Below are 27597 nucleotides of genomic sequence, written 5' to 3'. Positions count from 1 at the left end.
CTCCTTGAGGAGTACCAAGGTGGCACTGGGTGTCACATGGTGAGCTCAGGTCTTCTTCTTCTTATAAAGTCACCAAGATCCTCTTAAATGAGTTTTTTCTCGTCATTTTAAGAGTCCCACTTGACCCACTCAAAAATATACATACAGGCTGGAAAATCATAAGCTTCTAAAGCTGACAATTTCACAAGAGCTCATTAGCAACTAATGCTAATTTTAGTTTAAAAGCAACTTTGCTTTTTAAAACTCCAAAAGTATATCTCCATCTGGAGATTGCCTGTCTTTTATGTTGCCTCCTTTTTTCCAGAGGCTTCATAGGCAAAAGCTATAGCAAAAAGTATCCATTGCAGAGATTTTGTTTTTTAATACTCAAATAATTTAAATTCCAACCCACACACTGGTGGCAAAAAACAAGGACATTGTATTCCACTGACACTTTTTCTTTGCAGGTTTCCCTGATCATCTTGCATTTATGACGCTGCAAGCATTAAACTGCTATATCAATTTTGACCATCTATCCAAGTGCAATAGCTACAAAATAAAAATACAAAGGTTTTTTTTTTTTTTTTTTTTTTTTAGTTGGGGTCTCACTTTGTTGCCCAGGCTGGAGCGTTGTGGCTATTCACAGCTGCAATCATAGCTCACTGCAGCCTCGAACTCCCGGGCTCAAGTGATTCTCCCACCTCAGTCTCCCAAGTAACCAGGATTACAGGTATGTGACTCCAAAGGCATTTTTTTAAGACAGCCCCAGTGTGGCTTCCTGTAGTTCCAGGACTCCTCCAGCCTCCCAGATCTGCCTTTAAGCAGTGCTCAGGTCACAGAGCAGTGCCCAGGAGAGGGTGAGGGAGGAGACTCCAGTATTGCACATCTGTTACGTGCTGTATGTTGGTTTCTTAGGGCATTCAAGTGACCAAAAATGGGATTGCTTAAAACAACAGCAATTTATTATTCTCTAGTTCTGGAAGATAGACATCCAAAATCAAAATGTCAGCAGGGTCCTGCTCTTGCAGAAGCCTCCAGTGGAGAATCTTCCCTTGTCTTTCCTGGTTTCTGGTGGCTCCAGGTGTTCTGTGGCTTGCAGCTGTGTAACTCCATTCTCTGCCTCCATCTTCACATGACCCTCCCCTTGCCTCTCCATGTCTCTTATAAGAACACTTGCTATTGGATTTAGGGCCTACCTGGATAATCCAGGATAATATAATCACAAGATCCTTAATCACACCTGAAAAGTCCCCTATTTCTATAAGGTCACATTCACAGGCTCCAGGTGGAGATATCTTCTGTGGGACCACCATTCAACCCACTATATGCCCATCTGCCTAACATTAATGATGGCCTGCATTTTATCAAGTGCCTACTGTGTGCCAGGCATGTGCCAGGCACTCAATGTGCACATTAGCCACCAAGGGAGGGACTATGTTTACCATTCCAGGGAGATAAGGTCTTAACAAGCTTCCACAGAGATGACTGCATTTAGGATTTGGATTTCTTAACTGCTCTTTCCTGCTTCCTGGTACCAAAACCTATACCTTTACTCCTTGGGAGCCCAGGTCACCCACCTGCCCAGTCCATGGGGGAGCAGGAATAAGTCAGAACATGGGAGGGACTGTTATAGCCCTTTTCCAGCTGTGATTGCTTTGCGGTTGGCTCTGGGTCCCACAGCAGGAGCTCTGCTGTCCAGGGAAATGAAGAAGACTTTCAGGACTGCAGCTCCTGACCGCATGCTATGGTTTGAATATGTCTCCCCCTAAAATTCAGGTGTTGCCAATGTGGTGATACTAAGAGGTGGGGCCTTTAAGAGTTGATTAGGTGATAAGGGCTCCTTCCCTGTGAATGAGATGAGGTGCCCCTCTAAAGGGACCTGAAGGAGGGAGTTGGTCCTCTCTCGCCCTCTGCCTTCTGCTATGTTACAATGCAGCAAGAGGCCCTCACCAGATGCTGGTGACTTGATCGTGGACTTCCCAGCCTCCAGAACTGTGAGAAATAAATTTCTATTCCTTCTAAATGACCCAGTCTTAGGTATTCCATAACAGTGGCACAAATGGGCTAAGATGCTCCAGCTAGCCATGGGCCCACCCCAAGGTTTCAGCCCAAGAAGGGGAAGCACCTGGGAAGGTAGGTCTGTCTGCCGGGTGGGCCTCCCTGCTGGAGGCAGCAGGTTCCCAGGCCCTGTGCAGCGGTGCAGAGGGAAGGCCACTTGCTGGGGCTTGCCTTCTTGGAGAACACTTGTCCAGACCCCAATCCCAAAGCCACTCCAGCAAGAATGAGCTGTGCTGTCTCGAAACACGTCACTGGCTGCATCCCCAAGGTAGCCCTCTGATGTGGGTGTGACCACTCCGCCTATTTTGTAGTCACGAAAGCCCACGTTTCCATGGCTGGCCTCCTTGATCTCTGCAGAGGATGGGTTTCCTCTGTGGATGAGCCCTCAGGAGCAGAGGAAGTTCCCGGCATCTCACCTCACTTTACCTCACAGGCCACAGTGGGGCTTCCTAATCTAGGGGTTCTCAATATGTGCCTCCCTGGGCCAGCAGCATCAGCGTCGTCAAGGAAGCTGCTGGAGAGGCAAATTCTCAGCCACACCCCAGATGTGCTGAATCAGAAACTCAGGGTGGGCCCGGCAGTCTGTGTTTTACCATGCCCTCCGCACACTCGAATTGCCTGGAAAACTTTGAAAACACAGAGGCTCAGCCCCACTCAGAACAATTGTATCAGAATCGCTGGGGGAGAACATAAGTAGTTTTACAACCCCCAGGTGGTTTCAGCGTGCAGCCAAAACACATTTCCCTTCATCACTCATGAGCCTGGGAATAGTTTGAATTTTAGATAAAGGGGAGGGGTTTGGGTCCCAAGCTGAGGTAATATGAAATGTCATTATAACAGACACATGGTAAGAAATACATGTGTTACAGAAAAGGGTGTATTATGCATGTGGAGATTATTTCTTTTACTGAATTGTACTTTTCACTTTAGCATTGAAGAAAAAAATCCCCTTTCTGTTTTTTTTTTTTTTTTTGCGGGGGACGGAGTCTCACTCTGTCACCCAGTCTGGAGGGCAGTGGCTTGATCTCGGCTCCTGATCTCAGGTGATGCGCCGCACCCCCAGCCTCCCAAAGTGCTAGGATTAGAGGCGTGAACCACTGCACCTGGCCTTAAAAATCCCATTTATAATGCAGGTGGTCTTGGCCTCAGATCATGGGAGCTCCTTGGTGCTTCCTCCTCGATTTGGATAAAAAGGCTTCACCCCAGCCACTTTGCACTCCACCCTTCTCTTCAGGATGTGAACTCTCACCTCGGGATGGTATCTGACTTGAAGCTGACGAGAGTCTGGGCTGAACAGGAAGGGGAGCAATCCCAGGGCTCATCTGTTCCCTCCTCAGTTTGCCCACTCCCCTCTTTCCCTTCAGCTTTCGTGTTGATTGACCGAGAACACCCTGGCACCAGCTTTGTTCCTGAGGCCATGTCTGCAGAGAGGGGGAGTTGGGGTGGGAACCTTGCCTAACAGCCACTCACAGACTCACCCTGAGACTCAGTTTCCTCACCTGTAAGATGGGCGTGCACCTACCTATTTTACAGGGTTACATGACTGAGCACTTGAGTCCACTGCTCTCAGCTCATCCCCATGTAATCCCACAAGGTAGGTACATGCACACCAATCTTACAGGTGAGGAAACTGAGTCTCAGACAGATTCATAGCCAGCCGGAGGTGGAGCAGGGATGCCCGACTCTAAAGCCCAACTCCACCTCAACGCACTGTCAGATTTTGAACCCAGAAAGAGGTGATCAGGGAATAAACATTCTGTGTGCTCTCTTTCCCCATGTGCTGTGTTGCTTACAGAGCTGCAAGTTCTCCACGTTGACTTCTTGAAGCAGGAGAACACCGTTTCTCACCACACCTGGGAGTTCCAAACGAGCAGTCCTGTGTTCCGGCGAGGGCAGGTGTTTCACCTGCGGCTAGTGCTGAACCAGCCCCTACAATCCTACCACCAACTGAAACTGGAATTCAGCACAGGTGAAGCCTCGGGGCCCTACTCATGGGGCTTTGGGGAGGGACCACAAGGGTCTCTGGATGCTGGAGTGGCCCTTTCTGGTCAGTCTGAGCCAGGAGTGCCATACCCTCCCTGATCCCCAGTTTCTCCATCTGTAACGTGGGAATAATAGCGGGTGGGATGAGAATAGAATGGGAAGCTCAGTCAGAACCTGGCACATAGTGAGGCTCTGATTCCTTGGCTAAGCAGGGGAGGGGCTGGAGCAGAGAGAGGAGGTGACTCAGCGGGCATCTGCCTTGGTGGGGTCTGGAACATTTTGTAGAGATGAATCATAGGACTGAGGTGTGCTGATGCCATAGCTGGGTGGGCTGGAGGCAAGCCAGTAATAATGATTAAAATATCATATTCTGGTTGCAAAGATAATAGGAAATGGCTCGCGCATTTGTTATAGCTAGGTAAATATATGTGCATAAGTATAACTAGGGGAACAGAGAAAATGTGTTAGATTTTGTGACAGGTGGTGGGATAATGGAGGAGGGTCTTACTTCTTTACTGTTGTTTTTAAGTTTTAAAAATAGATCAAGTAAGCTGGGCATGGCAGCTCATGCCTGTAATCCCAGCATTTTGTGAGGCCAAGGCGGGCAGATCACCTGAGGTCAGGAGTTCGCGACCAGCCTGGCCAACATGGTGAAACCCCGTCTCTACTAAAAATACAAAAATTAGCTGGGCATAGTGGCAGGTGCCTGTAATCCCAGCTATTTGGGAGGCTGAGGTAGGAGAATTGCTTGAACCTGGGAGGTGGAGATTGCAGGGAGGCAAGGTAGTGTCATTGCACTTCATCCTGGCGACAAGAGTGAAACTCCGTCTCAAAAAAAATTAGATCAGGTAGATCTGCTTTACAAGATGGTATACAATAGCACTCCCTGGAAGAGTGCTCCTTTTGCTCCTTCTCTGAGTGAACAACAGGCTTAGGGTCTCCTCCAACGTGCTGGTGGAGATCAGTCAGAACAGCCTCCATTCCCTTCATCCAAGATGAAATAAGTACCTACTGTGTGCCATGCCATGAGCTACCTGCTCAATGCATGGACTGGGATCGTGCTGTTGCTGACTTCAGTGACTTTATAGTACCCCTGGGTCCATGTGCATCCCCTCACCCAAAATTTCCTGAGCACTTGCCACATGCCAGGTGTTGCACTGAGCACTCTCCATGTATGACGTAGTGTGACTCACTCACTCAACAAATGTTTACTGAGTACCTACTCTGGGCCAGGGAACCCAGAGGTAATGTGGTTCTTGCCTCCTAGACTTGACTGTACTAGCAGAGAGAGCAATAAACAAACAAAAGTGCAAGATAATTTCAGACAGGGCCAAATATGAGAAAGAAACCAAAAACAAGAGGCTCCTCCAGCAAGACAGAAAGCAGCAGGTCAGGGCAGGGCTGATTGTCGGTGTTGACTCTGTCAGGGTTGGAAGGGCTTCCCTGGGAAGTGACCCTGCTGAGACGCACGTCCCACCGTGTGACGAGCTGAGAGCAGGGTGTTCCCAGCCATGAGCACGGCAAGTGCCAGGGCCCTGAGGAGACAACACTTGTGTCACGTGCTCTTTGTCATGAGCTAACTCTCTGGGGACCAGAAACCCAGTCATGACAGGGAGGAAAGTGGAAAGTTGGGGAGAAGCCTCACTGAGGGCCACCTGTGGGCTATGGAAAGAGGCTGGATTTGATTCTAGTAGTCCCTGGAGCTCATGACATAACCTGACCGACCTTTCAAAGAAGATCCTGCAACAGCGTGCAGGGTAGGCGGTGGCACCTGCCTCCTCCAGATGAGAAGAGTGAAGGTTAAGCAGTTCCCCTGCATTACGTGGAGTGAACAAGCATGTGGGTCTGTGGCACAAGCCAGCAGGGTTAAACAAATGGTAACTCGAATGAGCGTGTGACAGAGGCAGGAGCTCTAGGGAGACCTGGATCTGATGGGTAAAAAGGGAGGACGTGGAGAGGAGGCAGGAAGCTCATCTAAATTGAACAGAAAACTAAAACTGGACATGTGGGGCAGAGGAAGGCCCCAGCAGAATTAGAGGGGCTGGAGCCAGGGGACAAATGAGCCTGGAAAGGAGGGGTGGGGACTCCGTGAGTGGGCAGTAGGTGGGCCTGAACCAGGGGAGATTGTCTTGGGGGTGGCCCATGGCTGGGCCAATGTTTTCCTTTGGGTGTCTCCAGGGCCAAATCCTAGCATCGCCAAACACACCCTGGTGGTGCTCGACCCGAGGATGCCCTCAGACCACTACAACTGGCAGGCAGCCCTTCAAAATGAGTCTGGCAAAGAGGTGAGCACCCACCGGGCTGGCGGGTGGGCTGGCTGGCTTCTGGCGGAATGCTCCTAATGTGAGCAGCCCCTATCCCCTTCCTCAAACCTGTCAGCTGGTAACGTGGTTTAAAGCCATCCACAGCAGAGCATGATAGAGGGGCCAAGGCTCCAAATGTCTGTTTCCCCACTCAGCCTCCTCCAAGCACACAGTATCTCTGTGGCTAAACCTCCTACGTGTCACCCTTCCTCTTTCCATTTCAAAGGGAACAATGTTCACTGGAGGACATGAGTGGAGAGAAGTACATAAAAATAACCCATGGTTCCACCAACTAAGTTACCCATCCTTCCTTCCAGGCTTTTTCTATGTCATGGTCAAATACAAAATGGGGGTCCATCTCGTGCTTCACTCACTTGACAAGACCTAATGGATGTTTTCCACAGTGGCTTCTGCCCGAGTGTGTGGCTTATGGTGGCTGGTTTTCCACCCTTTTGGGGAGCACTGGGTGTTCACAGTTGTCTCCAATCTTCCAGTGTTGTAAAGAACCATCTCTCAGCCAGATCTTTGGACTGGCTTGTGGATATTTCCATGGGCTAAATTCCTAGAAGTTTAATGCTAGGCTAATGCCATGATTTAAAAATGGCAATTACATTGGCTTTTTGTAGAAGCAGAATCTGCTGGTGGAAATGAGATGAATGGGCCAGCTGCTGCTGGAATCCTCCCTAGTGCCCCGGCCTCTTCCTTCCTCTCCCTCCCATCCAGATCCCAGATCCCAGACCCTCAACCCCAATTTTGCATTTGAGTGTTTTTCAGGGTATCATGAAAATCTCTCCCGAGGTGCGCATGGGTTGTGGGCAGGAGCTACATTTCTTTACTCAAAAAGTGTTATTTTTAAAAATTTTTTAAATTGACATATAACACACATAAAGGACATAAATCTTAATGGTTTGCACAATGAATTTTTACATATGAATACAGCCGTGGGACCACCAGCCAGATCAAGGTGGGGGCCATTTCCTGCACCCTGGGAGGCTGGTTCTCCTGGGCTCCATTGTAATGAACAGTGAGGGCACAACCTCCTCCCTCTTGCCACAAGAGGGGTGTGGGGAGTTAGCCTTGTGGATTCTGGAGTTGTAGCACAGTGAGTTTGATCCCAGCTCCACCTCTTGGGCTACCTCTGTGAACCTCAGTTTCCCCACCAGCAAAATAATGACAATTAAACATTTATATATATTAGCTCATTTAATTTTCACAATGCTCCCACAAAGAAGGGGGCCTGTTATCATTCCAAACTTTTAAACAAGAAAACTGGGGCACAGGAGAGGTTAAGTAACCAGCCAAGGTCATACAGCCAGTAAGAGGTAGAGCTGGCCAGCCTGGGCAATATAGGGCTACCCCATCTCTAACATACACACACACACACACACACACACACACACACACACACACACACACAACACACACACACACACACACACACACACACACACACACACACACACACATTAGCCAGGAGTGATGGTGGGCACGTGTAGTTCCAGCTAGTTGGGAGGCTTGGGTGGGAGAATCACTTGACCCCAGGAGTTCAATGCTGCAATGGCACTCAAGGCTACTTCTGCCATCGCCAGCACCGGCTTCTCTCCAGAGGGTGCCTGACATTTTCTTGCAGCCTCAAATGTGGCACATTCTATGTCAACCCTTTTCCACACCTGCCCTTTCTCCTGGGGCCTTCCTGAAGTCAAAAGCCATCAGATGCCCATGCTAGAAGCCAATTGCACTCCAGCCTGGGTGACAGAGAAGGACTCTGTCTCAAAAAAAAAGGGGGGAGAGTAGAGCTGGGATTTGAACTGAGAGCCTATTGCTCCTATGAGTTATAATAATAAGCATCTCATGGGAGGATCTTGGACCACAAATGGAAGTGTATTGTGACAAGGATGAGAATTATTATTCTTGGTACCATTGTGGCTACAGCAATATTGATGTATCCTAATTATCTCTCCAGCTATTATTTATCCTAAAAGGCTGGATAAAGGCCTGGACGCCCTTGGACCAATGGCCCTCTGGGACTCTGGCTGCCTGTATTCCAAGAGAAAGGTGTTTTTTTGCACCAAAAGACAGCTGACATTTAACCTTTCCCCTGAAGTTCCAGGCACTGGGCTAGACACCTATATTAGTCCATTCTTGTACTACTCTAAAGAATACCCGAGACTGGGTAATTTATAAAGGAAAGAAGTTTAATTGACTCACAGTTCCACATGGCTGGGGACACCTCAGGAAACTTACAATCATAGCAGAAGAGGAAGTAGGCACATTTTACGTGGTAGCAGGTGAGAGAGAGTGAGAAAGAGCAGGGGAATCTGCCTTATAAAACCATCAGATCTCATGAGAACTCACTGACTATCATGAGAACAGCATGGGGGAAACTGCCCCCTTGATTCAATCACCTCCCACCAGGTCCCTCACTCAACATGTGGGGATTATGGGGATTACAATACAAGACGAGATTCGAGTGGGGACACAGAGCCAGCCATGTCAGCACCTTATGTATATTTTATCCACAGCATCTTCCCGACAACCTGGAGATGGTATCACCTCCAGGCTGTGGTGAAGCAAGTGGTGAAGGGAGTGAATCTCAGGGAGGTGAAAATGCCCAGTCTGTCCAGGGCCCTTGCAAAACGTGCCAAAACTTCATGCTGTATGCGGCTGCTTTTCTGTCTCATGCATCCTGCCCTTGCAGGGGCGCTTCTGGCTGACCATTTCTTGTCTCCAGGCTGGTTCCAGATAGGATGAGTTGTTAGGACTGATGGATTCTTCTGGGAAGCATTTGTAGGATTTGGGATCTGGCCAGAGGGGGAGATGTCCACCTTATCTTGTGGTTTGCTCAGGTCACAGTGGCTGTCACCAGTACCCCCAATGCCATCCTGGGCAAGTACCAACTAAATGTGAAAACTGGAAACCACATCCTTAAGTCTGAAGAAAACATCCTATACCTTCTCTTCAACCCATGGTGTAAAGGTACTGTGAATCTCAGGTCTGCTGGGGAATGGCAGGTGACCCTGGCAAAACCTGCTATGTGCAATGCATAGTCCATGAGCTTTTGTTTCCTCTCAAGGTACTTGCAAGCTAGTTAAAGGGATGTGACCCAGGAACAGATCACAGACACCACTGGAGCGTTTTCTTTGTGACCAGGCCCCTTAGAATGGAGGTCCTTATTCCCTGTTTCCACTTCTCCCCAGTGCCTTGCCGTGCCCCAGCTGGCTTCTGCCTCCACCACTGTACAGAGGCTGCCTTGGTGGGGGTGGGGAGGGGCCACCAAGGGCTTCTTTCTTGCCAACTCCAGGTCAGGGCCTGAATTGTGATTGGTTCCTCCCTTCTGCTCCCTTAGTTCTGTTCTCTTCTCTCCACTTCCCCATGTACCCAGCTCATTTCTTCCTATGGCTACACTGGAGCCTTTATGTAAATGGCGCTTGAGGCTACTTCTGCCATTGCCAACACTGGCTTCTCTCCAGAGGGTGCTGGACATCTTCTTGCAGCCTCAAATGCGGCACATTCTATGTCAACCCTTTCCACACCTGCCCTCCCTCCTGGGGCCTTCTTGAAGTCAAAGCCATCAGGTGCCCATGCTAGAAGCCAAGGAGCTCTGTTTTTTTAACCTTTGTGTTTGGAAATGATTTTGAGCTCACAGAAGAGTGGCAAAAATGATGTAATGAACAACCTATACCCTTTATCCAGGCTCACCTGTTGTTAACATTTTGCTCCATTTGCTTAATCATTTTCCCTCCCTCCCTCCTCTACACACACACACACACACACACACACACACACACACACATGCGCGTGTGCGCTTTTTATTTTTGAACCATTTGAGAGTAAGTTACATACAAGTTGGTTCTTTACAACCCCTAAACCCTTCAATGTGTATTCCCTAAGAATAGGGATATTCTCTCATATAACCACAGTACAGTTATCAACTTCACTAAATTGTTAGCAGCCAGGCGTGGTGGCTCACGCCTGTAATCCCAGCACTTTGGGAGGCTGAGGTGGACGTATCACGAGGTTGGGAGATCGAGACCATCCTGGCTAACATGGTGAAACCCCGTTTCTACTAAAAATACAAAAAATTAGCTGGGCGTGGTGGCACGCACCTCTAATCCCAGCTACTCAGGAGGCTGAAGCAGGATAATTGCTTGTACCTGGGAGGTGGAGGTTGTAGTGAGCCGAGATTGCACCACTGCACTCCAGCCTGGGTGACGGAGTGTGAGACTCTGTCTCAAAAAAAATAAATAAAAATAAATAAATAAATAAATAAATAAATAAATAAATAAATAAATAAGTGTTAGCATAACACTTTCATCTACTATCTATATTCCAGTTTGGTCACTTTTTTTAAATTTTTTTTTTTTTTTTTTTGAGACAGAGTTTGACTCTTGTTGCCCAGGCTGGAGTGCAATGGCATGATTTTGGCTCGCTGCAGCCTCTGCCTCCTGGATTGAAGCAATTCTCCTGCCTCAGCCTCCCAAGTAGCTGGGATTACAGGCACATTCCACCACACCCAGCTAATTTTTGTATTTTTAGTAGAGACAGGGTTTCGCCATGTTGGTCAGGCTGGTCTCAAACTCCTGACCTCAGGTGATCCACCTGCCTTGGCCTCCTAAAGTGCTGGGATTATAGGCATGAGGCATCACACCCAGCTGGTCACTTGATTTTATCATGTACTTTATAGCATTGTTTTCCCTCCAGTACAGGATCCAATCTAGAGTCACATTTTGCATGTAGTTATGTTTCTTTACCTCCTTTAATCTGGAACAACTTCTTAGTCTTTCTTTGTCTTTTTTGACATATTTTTGAGGACTAGAAGTCCCCCTTTTTAACAGATCATTCGTCATTTGGGTCTGTCTGATGATTCGTCATCTTTAGATTCAGGTTACGCAGTCCTTGCTGGATATTACGTAAACGACATGTCCTTCTTGGAAAATCATACCTGGAGGCACACAATGTCTGCCTGCCCCTCATTGGGAATGTTAAGTATGATCATTTGGTCAAGGTGTTGTCCAGTTTTTCTGCTATATAAGTACTATGTTTTTCTTTGTAACGAGTAGTCTATGTGGACACATTTTAAGACCATTCAAACATCCTGATCCTTATTAAAATTCTCCACCCCTAGATTTAGCATCCACTGATAGTTCTTGCTTCAACCATTCTTCACTGTGATGGTTGCACAGTGATTTTCCAAGGCCAGCTCTCCACCATGTTTACCTGCTAGCCCCTGGCATTTCCTGTAGGCAGAACCCTCCCTTCACCCTCATCTACCTCTCTCTCTCTCTACCATCTGTATGGACTCATGGACTCTCTCTTTCTTTTCAGTGGTTTATGATTCATCCTTTTCTTAACTCATGCTTAAATTGCTCCAGATTTTCCCAGGGGAAGTCCCCTACAGCTGGCTCGGGAAGTTCTTTTGGATACTTTCCCTCCCACTTACCTCCCTCCCCCAACATTGGGTGTTCCAAGTCCCTCACAAAGACCTTGAAGCTCCCCCAGCACAGACAGTCCCCAGTGGAAAGCCTGCCCCTTTCCCAGGGCGGAATATAACCCCTGTGTATGTGTGGTCTTGCTTCAGAGGACATGGTTTTCATGCCTGACGAGGACGAGCGCAAAGAGTACATCCTCAATGACACGGGCTGCCATTACGTGGGGGCTGCCAGAAGTATCAAATACAAACCCTGGAACTTTGGTCAGGTAATGATTTGTCGTCCTGTGACTGGACCAGGCCCCATCTGCTAGACCACCCTTTTAGCTGGGTAGTAGCCAGTAAAGGTTCTGGAGAAAGGGTTGTGAACCTCAGGTCAAACGCCAGCCTCATACATGTGAAACTTGGCCAGAGAGGGGTGACCTGCCTAGGCTGCACAGATGGGGTGGAGCCCTGGGCAGAAGCCCTCCCACAAGGATCACCCATGGCCTTTCCCACCCACCCCATGGCTCTCTCCTACCCCCCACAACTCTCTCCCCCACCCAACCCCGCCACGGCTCTCTCCCACCCCTCATGGCTCTCTCCCCCACCCACCCCCGCCATGGCTCTCTCCCACCCCCCATGGCTCTCTCCCACACCACCCCCCACCATGGTTCTCTCGAAGCCCCCATGGCTCTCTCTCATGCCAAACAGCTCTCTCCCACCCCCTACCTGCCAGTGTATTTACCAAAGAACCAAGCGCTGTTACAAGGAAGCCCTGTTACAATTAGAATGTTGGTGTTGACAAAGAGCTTCTAAATGCGAGGGAGAGTTTTTTAGAGACTTGTGTGGAGGCCCCTGCTGAGTGGAGGGCCAATGCCTTCGTGCTGGGGTGTGAGGATGCCAGACTCCAGATGCTTCCCACCTCCCCTCCCCCCAGATTTGGCAACAAAAAGCTCCTGGGAAATGCCACCCATTTCACAGCTGCTTGAGTTTCCCCTCCTCCCCCTGGGTCTGGACACTTACGACAGGACGGAATAGGGACAAGGGAGGAAGGACTCCCAGCTGGCGAGGCTCACGCTGTGTGCTCTGTGCAAGGTGCGCCCTGAGTGCCCTCTCCACCCTCACTCATTCCTAGAAGGCCCTCAGCATCCTCTCCTTACACATGAGGACCAGAGGCAAATGAAATGGGAGGGAGTAGCTGGCAAGGAGACAGCCAAACGAACCACAGGAGGGGTAGGGAAGAAGGAATCACCTGAATCCTAGGGAGTTTCCCCTCTTAGAAAATCAAGGGGTGGGCTGGACGCGGTGGCTCATGCCTGTAATCCCAGCACTTTGGGAGGCGGAAGCAGGCAGATCATGAGGCCCGGAGATCGAGACCATCCTGGCTAACACAGTGAAACCCCGTCTCTACTAAAAATACAAAAAATTAGCCAGGCGTGGTGGCACGTGCCTGTAATCCCAGCAACTCGGGAGGCTGAGGCAGGAGAATCACTTGAACCCGGGAGACAGAGGTTGCAGTGAGCCGAGATGGCGCCATTGTACTCCAGCCTGAGCGACAGAGTGAGACTCCATCTTGAAAAAGAAAAAGAAAATCAAGGGGTGATTTTAAGAAGCCCAAAGAGTGACTGGGTATGGAGGCTCACACCTGTAATCTCAGCACTTTGGGAGGCCAAGGTGGGAGGATGGCTTGAGGCCAGGAGTTCAAGGCCAGCCTAGGCAACATAGGGAGACCTGGTCTCTACAAAAAATAAACAAATTAGCTGGGCATGGTGATGCATGCCTATAGTCCCAGGCAGAGCAGTTGGAGAGGGAGGTGGGTGGATCACTTGAGTCCAGAAGGCTAAGGCTTCAGTGAGCAGTGATTGTGCCACTGTACTGTACCCTCTCTCAAAAAAAATAAAAAATAAAAAGAACCTCAAAGAATTGTAACCACAAAACTCCCCCAGACTCCTTCTGCAACATAAACATTGTGGTCTATTCCTTTTATTTTGGTAGTTTTTCCCTCAGGTTACAAAAGTAACACATGTACTTCAACTCTATAAATATACAGATATTTATGGATAATTACAGATATTGAATCATCCAGTTTAGATGGTAGATTTTATGGGATATAAATGATATCTTGATAAAGTGGCTTATAGTAAATAGAATTTCAAAAGTAACATGCTTATCACAAAATACTTAGGAAATACAGAAATGTGGAAAGAAAATAAAATTATTCATAACCTCCTCCCTCAGTGATAATGACTTAACATTTTAGTGTATTTTATTCTTTTATCTATTACTAAGGCTTACAAAGTTGTAATGCTATTTGTTCACAACTTTGTAGCCTGTTTCATTTATTTATTTATTTATTTTTATTATTATTATTTTTTTGAGACAGAATTTTGCTCTTGTTGCCCAGGCTGGAGTGCAATGGCACAATCTTGGCTCACTGCAACCTCTGCCTCCTGGATTCAAGCGATTCTCCTGCCTCAGCTTCCCGAGTAGCTGGGATTACAGGCATGCACCACCACGCCCGGCTAATTTTGTATTTTTAGTAGAGACAGGGTTTCTCCATGTTGGTCAGGCTGGTCTCTAGCTCCCGACCTCAGGTGATCCACCCTCCTCGGCCTCCCAAAGTGTTAGGATTACAGGCGTGAGCTACTGCGCCCGGCTTGTTTCATGTATTTAACTTGATTACAAAGGAATTTTCCCCATGGTATTAAAAACTTCTTATACTTCCTTTTAGTGGCTGCATGCTAGAGCTCTGTAAACTTACTTAACTGTTGCCCTGTGGCCGGACATTTAAATGGTTTCTAATTTTCAGTGCTGTGGTGGACTTTTTTATAAGACTGTAGGCAGGGAGATGGGTTATGCTGCAGGGTGGCTGTGACATGCAAATTAGATAGTATGTGTTAAGTTTCTGACACAGGGCAAAGTCTTAACCGCCTCTTTCTTCATTTCCCAAAATAGTTTGAGAAGAATGTCCTGGACTGCTGCATTTCCGTGCTGACTGAGAGCTCCCTCAAGCCTACAGATAGGAGGGACCCCGTGCTAGTGTGCAGGGCCATGTCTGCTATGGTAGGTATGGAAAGCCTGGGCTGATGCTGTCTTGTACTTGCCAATTGCTCAGCCTTTTTCTCTTTTTCCTCAGCTAAACTGTAAGCTCTTTGAAGTACACCGCGGTGCTATGGCCAATCAATTGTTCAAAACTATTAAGAAATAGACATTGCTGAAATCTGTTCTGAGCACAGATCTGTCACCCTGGCTGGAGTGCAGTGGCACGATCTTGCCTCACTGCAACCTCCGCCCCTCCAGGTTTTAAGGAATTCTCTGCCTCAGCCTCCAGAGTAGCTGGGATTACAGGCGCGTGCCACCACACCTGGCTAATTTTTTGTATTTTTAGTAGAGACGGGGTTTCACCATTTTGGCCAGGCTGGTCTTGAACTCCTGACCTCGTGATCCACCCGCCTTGGCCTCCCAAAGTGCTGGGATTACAGGCATGAGCCACCGCGCCCGGCTTTCAAGTCAGACCTGAGTCTGAACCCCAGCCCTGCCACTTATGGGCTGACCTTAGGTGTAAATGGCTTCACCTGTCTGAGCCTCAGTTTCCCCATCTGCAAAATAATATTATTACAGAAGGTCCTCTTTCTACCTGCAACCTGGGCTCCAGTTTGGGTGAGCAAACTGTTGCAGTTCACTTGGGACTTTTCTGGTTTTAGCACTGAGAATACTGTGTTCCAGGAAACCCCTCAGTCCTGGGCAAACAGGATGGTTGGTCACTCTATTCTGCCTGGCCACTTGGAAGTCAGTTTGTTCAGAGTAGCAGTTCTCAAATATTTTGGTCTCAAGACCTCTTTGCACTTTTAAAAATTATTGAGGACCCCAAATAAGTTGTATTTATATGGTTTATATTTACCAATATTTACTGTATTAGAAATTAAAACTGAAAAGTTTAAAACTATTTATTCTAAAAGAATAATTCCATTACATGTTAACATAAATAACGTATTTTTATTTTTAAAAACCTATGTTTTTCGAAGCATAAAATATGTAGTGAGAAGAGTGGCATTGTTTTCCATTTTTGCAAATCTCTTTAATGTCTGGCTTGCTAGAAGTCAGCTGGAATTTCATATCTGCTTCTGCATTCATTGTTTTAGTTGGAATATATGAACATCTGGCCTCACACGGATACGTAGATTTAAAAAGGCAGAGAGAGGATGGCCAGGCGTGGTGGCTTACACCTGTAATCCCAGCACTTTGGGAGGCCAAGGCAGGCAGATCACGAGGTCAGGAGATCGAGACTATCCATAGGCAGGGTGAGGGTCTCATGAGGTTCCCCTGGCCCTGCCCACTGCACACAGCTCTGTGCCCTGGGAGGCTTTCTGAGAGGCAGGTGGGACTCAGCAGTGGCCCCTTCCTTGCCAGTGTTGACAAAGGTTCCCAAACCCCTGAGAACAACCTCAGTGGGTCCCCGGTGATGAAGATGTCTCTGGCAATTTTGGCGTGTTTATCTCTAACTAGGTTTGGGGGTGGTCCGGGGTGGGGCCTGTTCCCAATTTGTGGCAGGAATTTCCACATGTGGACGGATGCCTGGATGAAGCGACCGGATCTGCCCAAGGGCTATGACGGCTGGCAGGCTGTGGATGCAACGCCGCAGGAGCGCAGCCAGGGTGAGTGGAGGGCAGGAAGTCGCTGGGCATCCATGCTGCTCTCCTTACATGGCTCAGGGTTCTGTGGGTCTTGGGTATGCAGCCAAGCAGGTGGGGAAAGTTTTCATAAAAATTTCCCAAAACGAAAAGCATGCTCAGTCCTTCCTGCTATTCCCACTGATCAGGGGCTTCAGTTTGCTGGCTGTTTTGATGAAGATAATGCCAATGACAGTACTGTTAGGAGCAATGAGATGGTAGCACTTAAGGGTTCCCTACTGCATGCCATGCACAGTACCAACATGATCCATTTTACTCACAACTAACCTTTCAAAGTAGGTTGTCATTATCCTCATTTTACAAATGAGGAAACTGAGGCTCAGGGAGGTGAAGTGAGTTGCCCGAGGTCACACGGATACACGAGGCTGGACCAGGATTCAACCCAAGTCAGATATAATAGGGATGCTTATCTCAGTTGGTTATGGGTTACCAACTCCTGGGTAAGACAGTGGCCCCTTGTAGCTGGAAGGACCTTGCTGGCGGGGGTAGGGGCTGTCTTTGTACAGCTGGGGAAACAGAGGCATGGGGTTGGTCTAAGGTTACTTGGAAAATCTGTGGAATCAAGTTATCTTTATTTTAAATTGTGAGTCCTAGTACTAAAGACAAAGTCAGCCCAGTAAAGGGAAAATAGATTAGCTCAATAGTTCTCAAATTTTTAAAAATTATTTATTTATTTATTTATTTTATTATTATTATTTTTTTAGACAGAATGTCACTCTGTTGCCCAGGCTGGAGTGCAGTGGTGTAATCTCGGTTCACTGCATCCTCTGCCTCCAAGGTTCAAGCAATTTTCCTGTCTCAGTCTCCCGAGTAGCTGGGACTACAGGTGCATGCCACCATACCTGGCTAATTTTTATATTTTTAGTAGAGACAGGGCTTTACCATATTGGTCAGGCTGGTCTCGAACTCCTGACCTCAGGTGATCCACCTGCCTTGGCCTCCCAAAGTGTTGGGATTACAGGCGTGAGCCACCATGCCTGGCCTTTATTTATTTATTTATTTAGAGATGGAGTTTCACTCTTGTTGCCCAGGCTGGAGTGCAATGGTGCAATCTTGGCTCACTGCAAACTCTGTCTCCTGGGTTCAAGTGATTCTCCCGCCTCAGCCTCCCAAGTAGCTGGGATTACAGGCGCCTGCCACCATGCCTGACTAATTTTTTGTATTTTTAGTAGAGACAGGGTTTCACCATGTTGGCCAGGCTTGTCTCGACCTCCTGACCTCAGGTGATCTGCCTGCCTTGGCCTCCCAAAGTGCTGGGATTATAGGTGTGAACCACCGTACCCAGCCTCAAACTTTTTTTTTTGAAAAAAGCAGTCCAACTGCTCAGAAGGAAACTCGTGTGCCACCTCATAATGTAAAGCAGAACTGCTCCAGCTGAAGTGTGCCCAGGGACCAGCTGGCCCCTCCCTGACACCTCTGCCTCACTCCTGCAGCCCCTGAAGTAGATGTCTCTCAAGGTTCTTCTAGGAATAAGTCTTAGTTTGGCTGTGAACCTCATCCCAAGATAGCAAATTCATCCGTCCACAGGGCCAGAGAGTGAACAGGGCTGTCTACTTGGGAAGGTGGGGACCTAGAGACATGAGCATGCAGATCCCCAAAGGCATTCAGATTACAATTTAAACATATTTTGCAGTCCCCACCCCTCAGTGTGGGACTCCTGATTCCTCCAGCTCCAGTGTGAGCCCACATGGCTCTGAAGGCAAAAAGTGCTGTTAAAAGTGAAAACAGCCTCCACATTTCTCCAAAGATAAGGCATTACCCTTATAATAGGGGGTGAGGGTGGTGGGAGATGGCCCCCAGAGGTTGGAGGAGCAGGTGATATGCCCACACCCCCCTATACTCTGCAGGAAGATTCTCAGCAGGGCAATGTTGAAGGCTTTTTCCATCCAGGGAGTCTACATAGCATTTGCTGAGGTGGGACAGTAGCCATGGCAACCAGGCAGTGAGTAGCCCAGTGCCACTATCTGCCTGAGAGGCAGAGGAAGCCCTGTTCCCTGGCCAGAAAAGGGGCCTTAAAAGCCCACCTAACCTGCTCACTTTATAGATAAGGCCAGAGAGGGAGGGTGGGGATGCCCAAGGTCAGTCAACAAGTTAGGAGAAAAACCAGTATTAGATTAGGAGACCAGTTCTCCTGAGTCCTAGTCCTCCAATACACTGAATTCACAGGTTTGGCTGCCTTAAAGAGGAAAGGGAGAGGAGCCTGTGTGTTGAGGATTAAATAAAATAATGGAAGCAGAAAGCCCAATGTCCCACACATACAAGAGTATGTAAAAACCAAAGCTACTACTGAGGAACTATCAGCCAAGAGACTAATTATCACTAAGTTGTCAATGACTAATAAAGGGAACTCTCTATCCCCATGCTAGAAATAAAAAGACAGCTCTTAACAAAAAATAAAAATAAAAAATAAAAAGACAGCTCTTAGAATGGAAATGTTCTTATTAGCCCAGATCCATAGCAACAGCTTGCATTTGTTTTAGGCACAGGGCTATGTACTTTGCCTGGATTATTTAATTTAATCTTCACAATAGCCTTAGGAGGTAAGTGCTGTTTTTATTCCCAGTTTTCTAAGAAATGGAGCTACAGAGAGCTGAAGTGACTTGCACAAGGTCACATAGCTCCAAGGCGTGATGCCAGGAATCAGACCCAGATTGTGTGTCTCTGTGCTTTACTGGGGACTGATGTGCTGGGATGAATTTAATAGGCAGCGTGACTTCCTATTCCTGGGATGGAGGATTCCTGACACTCTTCAAGTCAAAGCTGAGATGTGCCCCTCTTTTCAGAATAGTTAAGGATGGCCTGGGAAATGAGTACCCGGATGCTTCTTGGGCAAAGTTTGCTTGCCAGTCCTGTTTGAGTTTGGGAATCATTGCTGCCACTGGGTTCAGACTGGGTGGGCTGGGGAATCTCACTGAGAGTGACCACCCCTGGCTTCCCCGCAGGTGTCTTCTGCTGTGGGCCATCGCCACTGACCACCATCCGCAAAGGTGACATCTTTATTGTCTATGACACCAGATTCGTCTTCTCAGAAGTGAATGGTGACAGGCTCATCTGGTTGGTGAAGATGGTGAATGGGCAGGAGGAGTTACACGTAATTTCAATGGAGACCACAAGCATCGGGAAAAACATCAGCACCAAGGCAGTGGACCAAGACAGGCGGAGAGATATCACCTACGAGTACAAGTATCCAGAAGGTGGCCAGCATCACAGAGCTCCTTCTAACTCAGCCCCTGAGTCACCCAGACCATCAAAATAGTCAAGATTGGGGGTGGGCCTGGGCAACATGGTAAAACCCCGTCCCTACCAAAAAAAAAAAAAAAAAGAAAAAAAAATTAGCTGGGTGTGTGCCTGTGGTCCCAGCTGCTCAGGAGGCTAAGGTGGGAGGACTGCTTGAGCCAGGGAGTTTGAGGTTGCTGTGAGCTATGACCATGCCACTGCACTCCAGCCTGGGTGACAGAGCAAGACCCTGTCTCAAACAAACAAACAAAAAAGCACAAATCCTAATTGAGGCCTTTGCATTGTTTGACCAGCTCATTCACCTTGCTAAGACTGTCCGTGCTCCCCAGTGCCCAGCAAATTAGACATCTTCTCAGCCTGGCTTTCTGGCCCCTGCAGAGCTGGCCTCTGGCTCCCTTCCTGAGCTTAAGTGCATCCCCTAGCCATGTTGCCTGCTGTTCCCTGAAAATGCTGGCTACTTTCACCCCTGGCCAAACCTCTGCTTATGCTTTCCCTACCTGAACTGTCTCCTTTGCAATCTCTACTATCCACAGGCTCATACGCTGCCTCTGTTCTTGATGTTCCTCAATCTGACAGATTTGTATTTCCCCTGTGGCCCATTGGCTGTGGTTCCTGTACCACGTGGTAAGGAAAGGAAGACAACTCCATATAGCATGCTCAAAGGGTGCAAGAGTCCAGACGGGCAAACTGAAGATGGGATGTGATTAAGAGGAAGGCAGGAAATCCTAAGGACTCATAGACGAGGGAGCAATTTGCTGTGCTATGGGATGGCAGATGGTACCCATGCAGCTGGGGCTTTTCCCACCCTCCATTGCAGTATAGTTACAAGCAGGTCAGTTTGGACTCCGGGGTTGATTGTGAGCTTGTGTAAAACCTTGCACAAGGTAGGCCTGCAGTAAATATTTCTCCCGTATAAATGAGGCAAGTGATGGCTACCAAGGCAGCTCAGGACAAACTGGAGCTCTCCACTATGAAGTCTCTTTGTGTTCAGAATGGACGTGGACGGAGAGGTTTGTAACCAAGCTCAGAAATTCCTGTCTTACAGCTGCTATCTCTGAAATAAAATCTTATCCTCAGGGTTGTGTTGAAAATGAGCAAACTTGATTAAAAGCAGTTAGGTCAGGAGTCTTTTTTTTGTTTTTTGTTTTTTTTTGGCAGGGTGACAGAAGTGTCAGGGAGGCAGGGAAAGGATAGAGAGGGAGACCAGTGGTGTCTGTCAACTGCTACACTTGATGGTGTCCCTCAGGTCTCTGAGGCTCTGTTCACTCTTCCTCATTGTTTTTCCTTTCAGTCTCTCAGACTGGATAATCTTATGACCTGTCTTCAAGTTTGCTGATTCTCCTGCAAGCTCTAACCTGCTATTATTGTACTTTTCAACTCCAGAATTTATATTTGGTTCTTTTTTAAAAATAATTTTAATCTTTCTCGATATTCTCTATTTGGCAAGCCATTTGTTCTCACACCTTTTTTTTAGTTCTTTGAATATATTTAAAATAGCTAATTTAAAGTCTTTGTCTAGTCGGTTCAATGTCAGGGCTTCCTTAGGGACAGTTTTTATTGACTGTTTCCATGTTCCTCCCCTGCCACCCCCGCACCACCATGTATGGCCTATAGTTTGTTTGCATGTCTTGTAATTTTTTGTTAAAAATTGGACATTTTAAAGAACGTAATATGGCAACTCTGGAAATCAGATCCTGTCCCCCGTCCCAGGGTTGCTTTTGTTGTTGCTATTTGTTTAATGACTTCCCTGATAAAATTCCAGAAAGTCTGTAATCTTTCTTGTCCATGACCACCGAATTCTTGCTCAGTTTGCTGAATGGTCAGCTAATGATTAGATGGATATTGCTTTAAATTCCTTGAATCATTAAGACTCCTAGCCTTTGGCAAGGGGCTCTGTGTACAAGTTGGGGTACATTTCAATGTTCTGACAGGCAATTTACAATTCTGCCTTCACTTCTTGCTTGGGCAGAGCCTCAAGGTCAGTTAGAGGTGACAGCCTCAACAGATCTTTCTCAGACCTTCTAGATTTCTAGGAATCTGTCTGAGCTTTTCAAAGCCCCTATGGACATTTTGTCCCTCAGCATTTAAGATTTTTGGTTGGCTTCTTTTCCCCTCAACTTCTTTTCCCCTCAACTCCCTTCTTTTCCTTGTTGCCTTAGGAAACTGCAATTGTAAACAATTGCTGCAGGTTGTTTGTCTTAACATATGCTCCAGGGAAAAGGCTGTTGGTAATGAGGGAGCTCTGAGTTAGGTCAATGAAGACAAACTCTGTGAATGAGGGTTTCCAGGGAATCGCCCTTAGGTCAATTAACAACAATTCTCTGGTAGTGGAGCTTTTAGGGGAACTCCAAAACCATTCTGTCCCCTCCAGAGGTGGCTAGGCTGCTGGTTTTCACTGTGATTTGGTGCTGTGGTTTTTGAGTCTACTGTGGAGCTGGAAAGAAGGGGAGAGGAGAATCAGAATGCCACAAAACTATTCTTACTGAGATTGTGCTGTTTTTCTTGAATAAATGCTCCTTAGATTATTATAAGCCTTTAGTTAATTTCAAGAGTTCTGAAAAAGTTGATTTGATAATTTTTGCCAGTGTTCTCATTGCCTTTATGGAGAAGCAGATTTTTGGAGGTCTTTATTCTGCCATTCCCACTGATGTCAGAATGTGCTATTGCTTAGGAATGGGGATTTGAATGCCCTCCGTGTGAATCTATAGCTCATGGGCTTCAGGGATGTCTCTGGAGTCCTGGCCATGCAGATGGGCTCCTTCTGCCACAGGGGTGGTTGGGACATTTGGTCCTTGAAGGAGCACCCGAAGGAAGCTGCCTTTGTGTCTCTTTCAGGCTCCTCTGAGGAGAGGCAGGTCATGGATCATGCCTTCCTCCTTCTCAGTTCTGAGAGGGAGCACAGACAACCTGTAAAAGAGAACTTTCTTCACATGTCGGTACAGTCAGATGATGTGCTCCTGGGAAACCCTGTTAATTTCACCGTGATTCTCAAAAGGAAGACTGCTGCCCTACAGAATGTCAACATCTCGGGCTCCTTTGAACTACAGTTGTACACTGGCAAGAAGGTGGCAAAACTGTGTGACCTCAATAAGACCTCGCAGATCCAAGGTCAAGGTACCAGAACCATGGGGAGGAGAGGCCTCAAGTGAGCTCAGGGTCCCCACAATCTGAAATCCCTCTTCTCCTCTGTGGACAACTTCCATACATTGACAAATTTTTGAGTGTGAGTTAACACAAACAAATATATATTGAGCACCTACCCCTTGGTAGTCACAAGAAAGCCAGCCACAGAAGAAAAGTGGGCCAAAGAGACCACTGGACTAGGAGCCTGGGTCTATCTTAGAGTTATAAATTAGGGGTGCTGAAAGTGTCATGAGAAGTCTTCTGTGGTGGCAGAAATTTTAATCTAAGATGCCCAGTCAGATCAATGATTATGAGTACCCGAGGCACAGTGTTGGAAACAAGTGGGATGTCCTGATGACAACGGGTAATGTCTGTCATGGACTCAGGATGGAATCTTGGAGAACTTGGCCAATTATTATTCCATCTTGAGCACAACGTCTTGTTTTCTAAAGAGAGTATGGGACATGTCCAAAGTTATGCAGTTCAATTCACACTAAGTTAACCTAATTCTGTGCTTGATGAGAAAAACTCATACTGGGGGGCTATGATGAATGACCTCTCCCCTCCACCCTGACTCTTTGGCAGTATCAGAAGTGACTCTGACCTTGGACTCCAAGACCTACATCAACAGCCTGGCTATATTAGATGATGAGCCAGTTATCAGAGGTTTCATCATTGCGGAAATTGTGGAGTCTAACGAAATCACGGCCTCTGAAGTATTCACGTCTTTCCAGTACCCTGAGTTCTCTATAGAGGTGAGCTTCCTGCAGGCCATAAAGGGTTCCTCCTGCCTGGAGGTTGGCCATGGGGTGTGATGGGGCCCCTAAGAACCCTGAGGGTCCTTGGTTGGCTCATGCATATCTTCTTTCCCCATCTCTCCTCCCCACCCTACTACAGTTGCCTAACACAGGCAGAATTGGCCAGCTACTTGTCTGCAATTGTATCTTCAAGAATACCCTGGCCATCCCTTTAACTGACGTCAAGTTCTCTTTGGAAAGCCTGGGCATCTCCTCACTACAGACCTCTGACCATGGGTGAGTCTGCCTGAGGTATTCTTACAAATAGAAATATACTTCTGGACATATATCTTGCACATGTGTGCATATTCCTGAGATGTGAATTCCCAGTATGGGGTCATAGGGTCAAAACATAGATACATTTTGATAGTGCCAAATTACTTTCAGAAAAGATTGCATCAATTTATGCTCTACCGACAGATCTTTTTGATTCTTGCCAATCTAGTGGTTAAGTAATCTCATTGCTTTACTTTGCATCTCTGATTATTTGTGAGGTTGAATATTTCTTACATTAATTGACTCTCTCCTGTGAATTGCCTGTTCCTAACTTTTGTCCATTTTTCTACGGAGTCATTTGTTTTTCATATTAGTATGGAGTCTTTACACAGTAAAGAGTGTTACATGTTGTGAAATTTTTTATAGCAGTTTTGTATTTAATTTTTTAAATTTAATTTTTAATTTATTTATTTTGAGATGGAGTCTCACTTTGTTGCCCAGGCTGGAGTGCAGTGACACGATCTTGGCTCACTGCAACCTCCATCCCTCCCCAGGTTCAAATGATTCTCCTGCCTTGGCCTCCTGAGTAGCTGGGATTACAGGCATACACCACCACACCTGGCTAATTTTTGTATTTTTAGTAGAGACGGGGTTTCCCTATATTGGCCAGCCTGGTCTTGAACTCCTGACCTCAGGTGATCTGCCCACCTTGGCCTCCCAAAGTGCTGGGATTACAGGCATGGGCCATCATGCCCGGCCGAACAGTTTGTATTTTTTTAAACACTAAGATGTCTTTCACCAGTAGAATTTTTAAATTTTAATGTAGTCAAATTTTTCAATCTTTTCCTTTATAGATACTGGATTTCATGTCATCCTAGGTGCACAGAAATATTCTCTTATGCTTTTTCTAGAATTTCCAGCTTTATTTACCCAATTAGGTATTTATCTGGAATTTTTTTTGGGTGTGGAGTGATGTGGAGCTCCAACTTTGTCTGTGGTTTTCCTAGTACTTTGTAGCACTGCCTTTATTATGCTGTCAATTCCCATATATATCTGGGTCTCTGGACTCTTTAATTTGCTATTTCATTTGTCTTATTCTAATATCATACCACTTAAATTATTGTAGTCCTATAATAATTTTATGATTATCATATCTATACATTGATATGTATTAGGCAAATCCCCACCCCCCTATTTTTGTCTATAGAACTTTTAGAATCATCTTGTCATACAATTTAAAAATGGCTGGGATTTAGATTGATACTGCATTGAATTTACCTATTTATTTGGGGGAGAATTATGCCAAATGACAATATTGTGTCTTGCCATCTAGGAATATGAGATTTTCCCATTTTTTTCAAGTCTTTTTAATCACCTTTAGAAAAGCTATATTGTTTTCTTTATATACCACTTGCACGTTATTAGTTGGGTTAATTCCAAGATGCATCAATATTATAGCTTTTATGAATGGAATATTTTCCATTATATTTTCTAATTGTTTGCTGGACTATATGGAAATTGATTTTTGGCACGCTGATATATCCAGCAAAAAACTTTACTGAACTCTACTGTTTTGTTTCTGAGAGGTTTCTGATGGTCTGTTTCTTACAGGATGTCTGAATCTTCCAAGTAAAAATGATAGACTCCTATTTTCCTTAGACTAGGATTTATCACATTTTAATGTGCACACAAATTACCTGGGGAGTATTGTTACAGTGTAGATTCTGATTCAGCAGGTTTAGGGTGGAGCCTCAGATTCTGTGTTTCCTACAAGCTCAGCCAGTATTGCTGAGCCCCAGAACACACTTTTTGAGTAGTGCGGGGCTAGCCAATTCCTTGCGTGTGGATTCAACATAAAATACAGGTTCCTCTTAGATTTCATGTAATAGATAACTGTTACTAATACCCATGAAACAAGAACATCTGTAGTAAAGTCAGGCAAGACTCCAGGGAAGGCTTGTGAAATGTCAGAGTTGGAAGAGCTTCTGGAAACCAGCTGGTTCAACCATCTTGCTTTACATCTGAGAAAACTGATAGCAGCACCCAAGGTGCAGGTCCACTGTGCCATGCCCTGGAATGGCCAGGACTTTTCAAAGAGGCTGAGCTAAGGCTCAGCTTCCTGGCTTCTCACCCAACTCATCTTCTCCCTCTTCCCATAACATCCTTGGCTGATTATATGTCCGTATGTCTTTGAATTTTCCAGGACGGTGCAGCCTGGTGAGACCATCCAATCCCAAATAAAATGCACCCCAATAAAAACTGGACCCAAGAAATTTATCGTCAAGTTAAGTTCCAAACAAGTGAAAGAGATTAATGCTCAGAAGATTGTTCTCATCACCAAGTAGCCTTGTCTGATGCTGCGGAGCATTAGTTGAGATTTCAGCATTTCCTACTTTGTGCTTAGCTTTCAGATTATGGATGATTAAATTTGATGACTTATATGAGGGCAGATTCAAGAGCCAGCAGGTCCAAAAGGCCAACACAACCATAAGCAGCCAGACCCACAAGGCCAGGTCCTGTGCTATCACAGGGTCACCTCTTTTACAGTTAGAAACACCAGCCTAGGCCACAGAATCCCATCCCTTTCCTGAGTCATGGCCTCAAAAATCAGGGCCACCATTGTCTCAATTCAAATCCATAGACTTCAAAGCCACAGATTCTCTCCCTGGAGCAGCAGACTATGGGCAGCCCAGCGCTGCCACCTGCTGACGCCCCTTGAGAAGCTGCCATATCTTCAGGCCATGGGTTCGCCCGCCCTGAAGGCACCTGTCAACTGGAGTGCTCTCTCAGCACTGGGATGGGCCTGCTAGAAGTGCATTCTCCTCCTCCTATTGCCTCCATTCTCCTCTCTCTATCCCTGAAATCCAGGAAGTCCCTCTCCTGGTGCTCCAAGCAGTTTGAAGCCCAATCTGCAAGGACATTTCTCAAGGGCCATGTGGTTTTGCAGACACCCCTGTCCTCAAGCCTGAACTCACCATAGAGACCCATGTCAGCAAACGGTGACCAGCAAATCCTCTTCCCTTATTCTAACTGCTGCCCCTTAGGAGACTCTGGGGGAAGGCCTTGCTTCCTCCCTGGTGTGAACTCTTTGGTATTCCATCCACCATCCTGGCAATTCAAGGCTGCTTCTGTTAACTGAAGCCTGCTCCTTCTTGTTCTGCCCTCCAGAGATTTGCTCAAATGATCAATATGCTTTAATTTAAACTCTACTTCAAGAAGACTCTGTGGTCCCTGAGTCCTTTTTTCTTTATGCCAATAAGCTTCTTAAAGTATCCTGTGCTGGGGGTTTATGCGGTCACTTGGGGAGCCGTGGAATCCTTTGACCTCCCCAGGCAAGGTGCTCTGAGGAGTTGGCTTCTTTATTGTCTGTTCAGTACATCCAACCCTTCTCTCAAAGGCTGTCAACCCAACTGGATACACACCCTGGCAAAGGCACCTAGCTTGAATGAGGGTTATTTTGTGTCTAATTCACAGGAGAGTCATGGGTGGGATACCTGTCATCCTCTGCCTTTCCAGCTGTCCAAGTGAAAAAAACTTCAATCCTGGTCACCCTTGCCCCAGTTGCCCACCACTCTGGCATACAGTAGGTGTTCAATAAATGTTTACTGAAGGAAAGGTGACTGTTCCTTCTGCTGGAAATACCACAAGGGTGGTGACACAAACAGAAGAGTCTAGTCAGTCACTCCACAGCACAGTGTCCAATCCCAAGAGGTGACATAGCCCAGCACGGCCACTGTGTGGTGCCGTATGACACTCACTTGTCTCCCACACTGGGAATGGAAGAAAAGTAGCTTTCCTAG

At 46.8% G+C, this 27597-nt stretch overlaps 1 protein-coding gene across 1 annotated transcript; it reads left to right on the top strand.

Annotated features, from left to right (window-relative positions):
* The first annotated feature begins 2368 nt into the window (after positions 1–2368).
* Positions 2369–26987, top strand: TGM4 (transglutaminase 4). Its single transcript, XM_058442806.1, has 14 exons — positions 2369–2702; positions 3402–3479; positions 3833–4006; positions 6199–6305; positions 9170–9299; positions 11902–12020; positions 14689–14796; positions 15876–15910; positions 16240–16388; positions 19367–19618; positions 22497–22775; positions 23370–23539; positions 23682–23818; positions 26001–26987. The coding sequence occupies exons 1-14, from the start codon at positions 2369–2371 to the stop codon at positions 26140–26142; spliced, it is 2214 nt and encodes a 737-aa protein (XP_058298789.1). The 3' UTR covers positions 26143–26987.
* Positions 26988–27597: the final 610 nt, after the last annotated feature.

This window comes from Hylobates moloch, unplaced genomic scaffold, assembly GCF_009828535.3.
Source record: "Hylobates moloch isolate HMO894 unplaced genomic scaffold, HMol_V3 SCAFFOLD_8, whole genome shotgun sequence".
Lineage (NCBI taxonomy): Eukaryota > Metazoa > Chordata > Mammalia > Primates > Hylobatidae > Hylobates > Hylobates moloch.
Note: the sequence above shows the minus strand (reverse complement) of the source record. Positions and strands in the feature narration are given on the sequence as shown.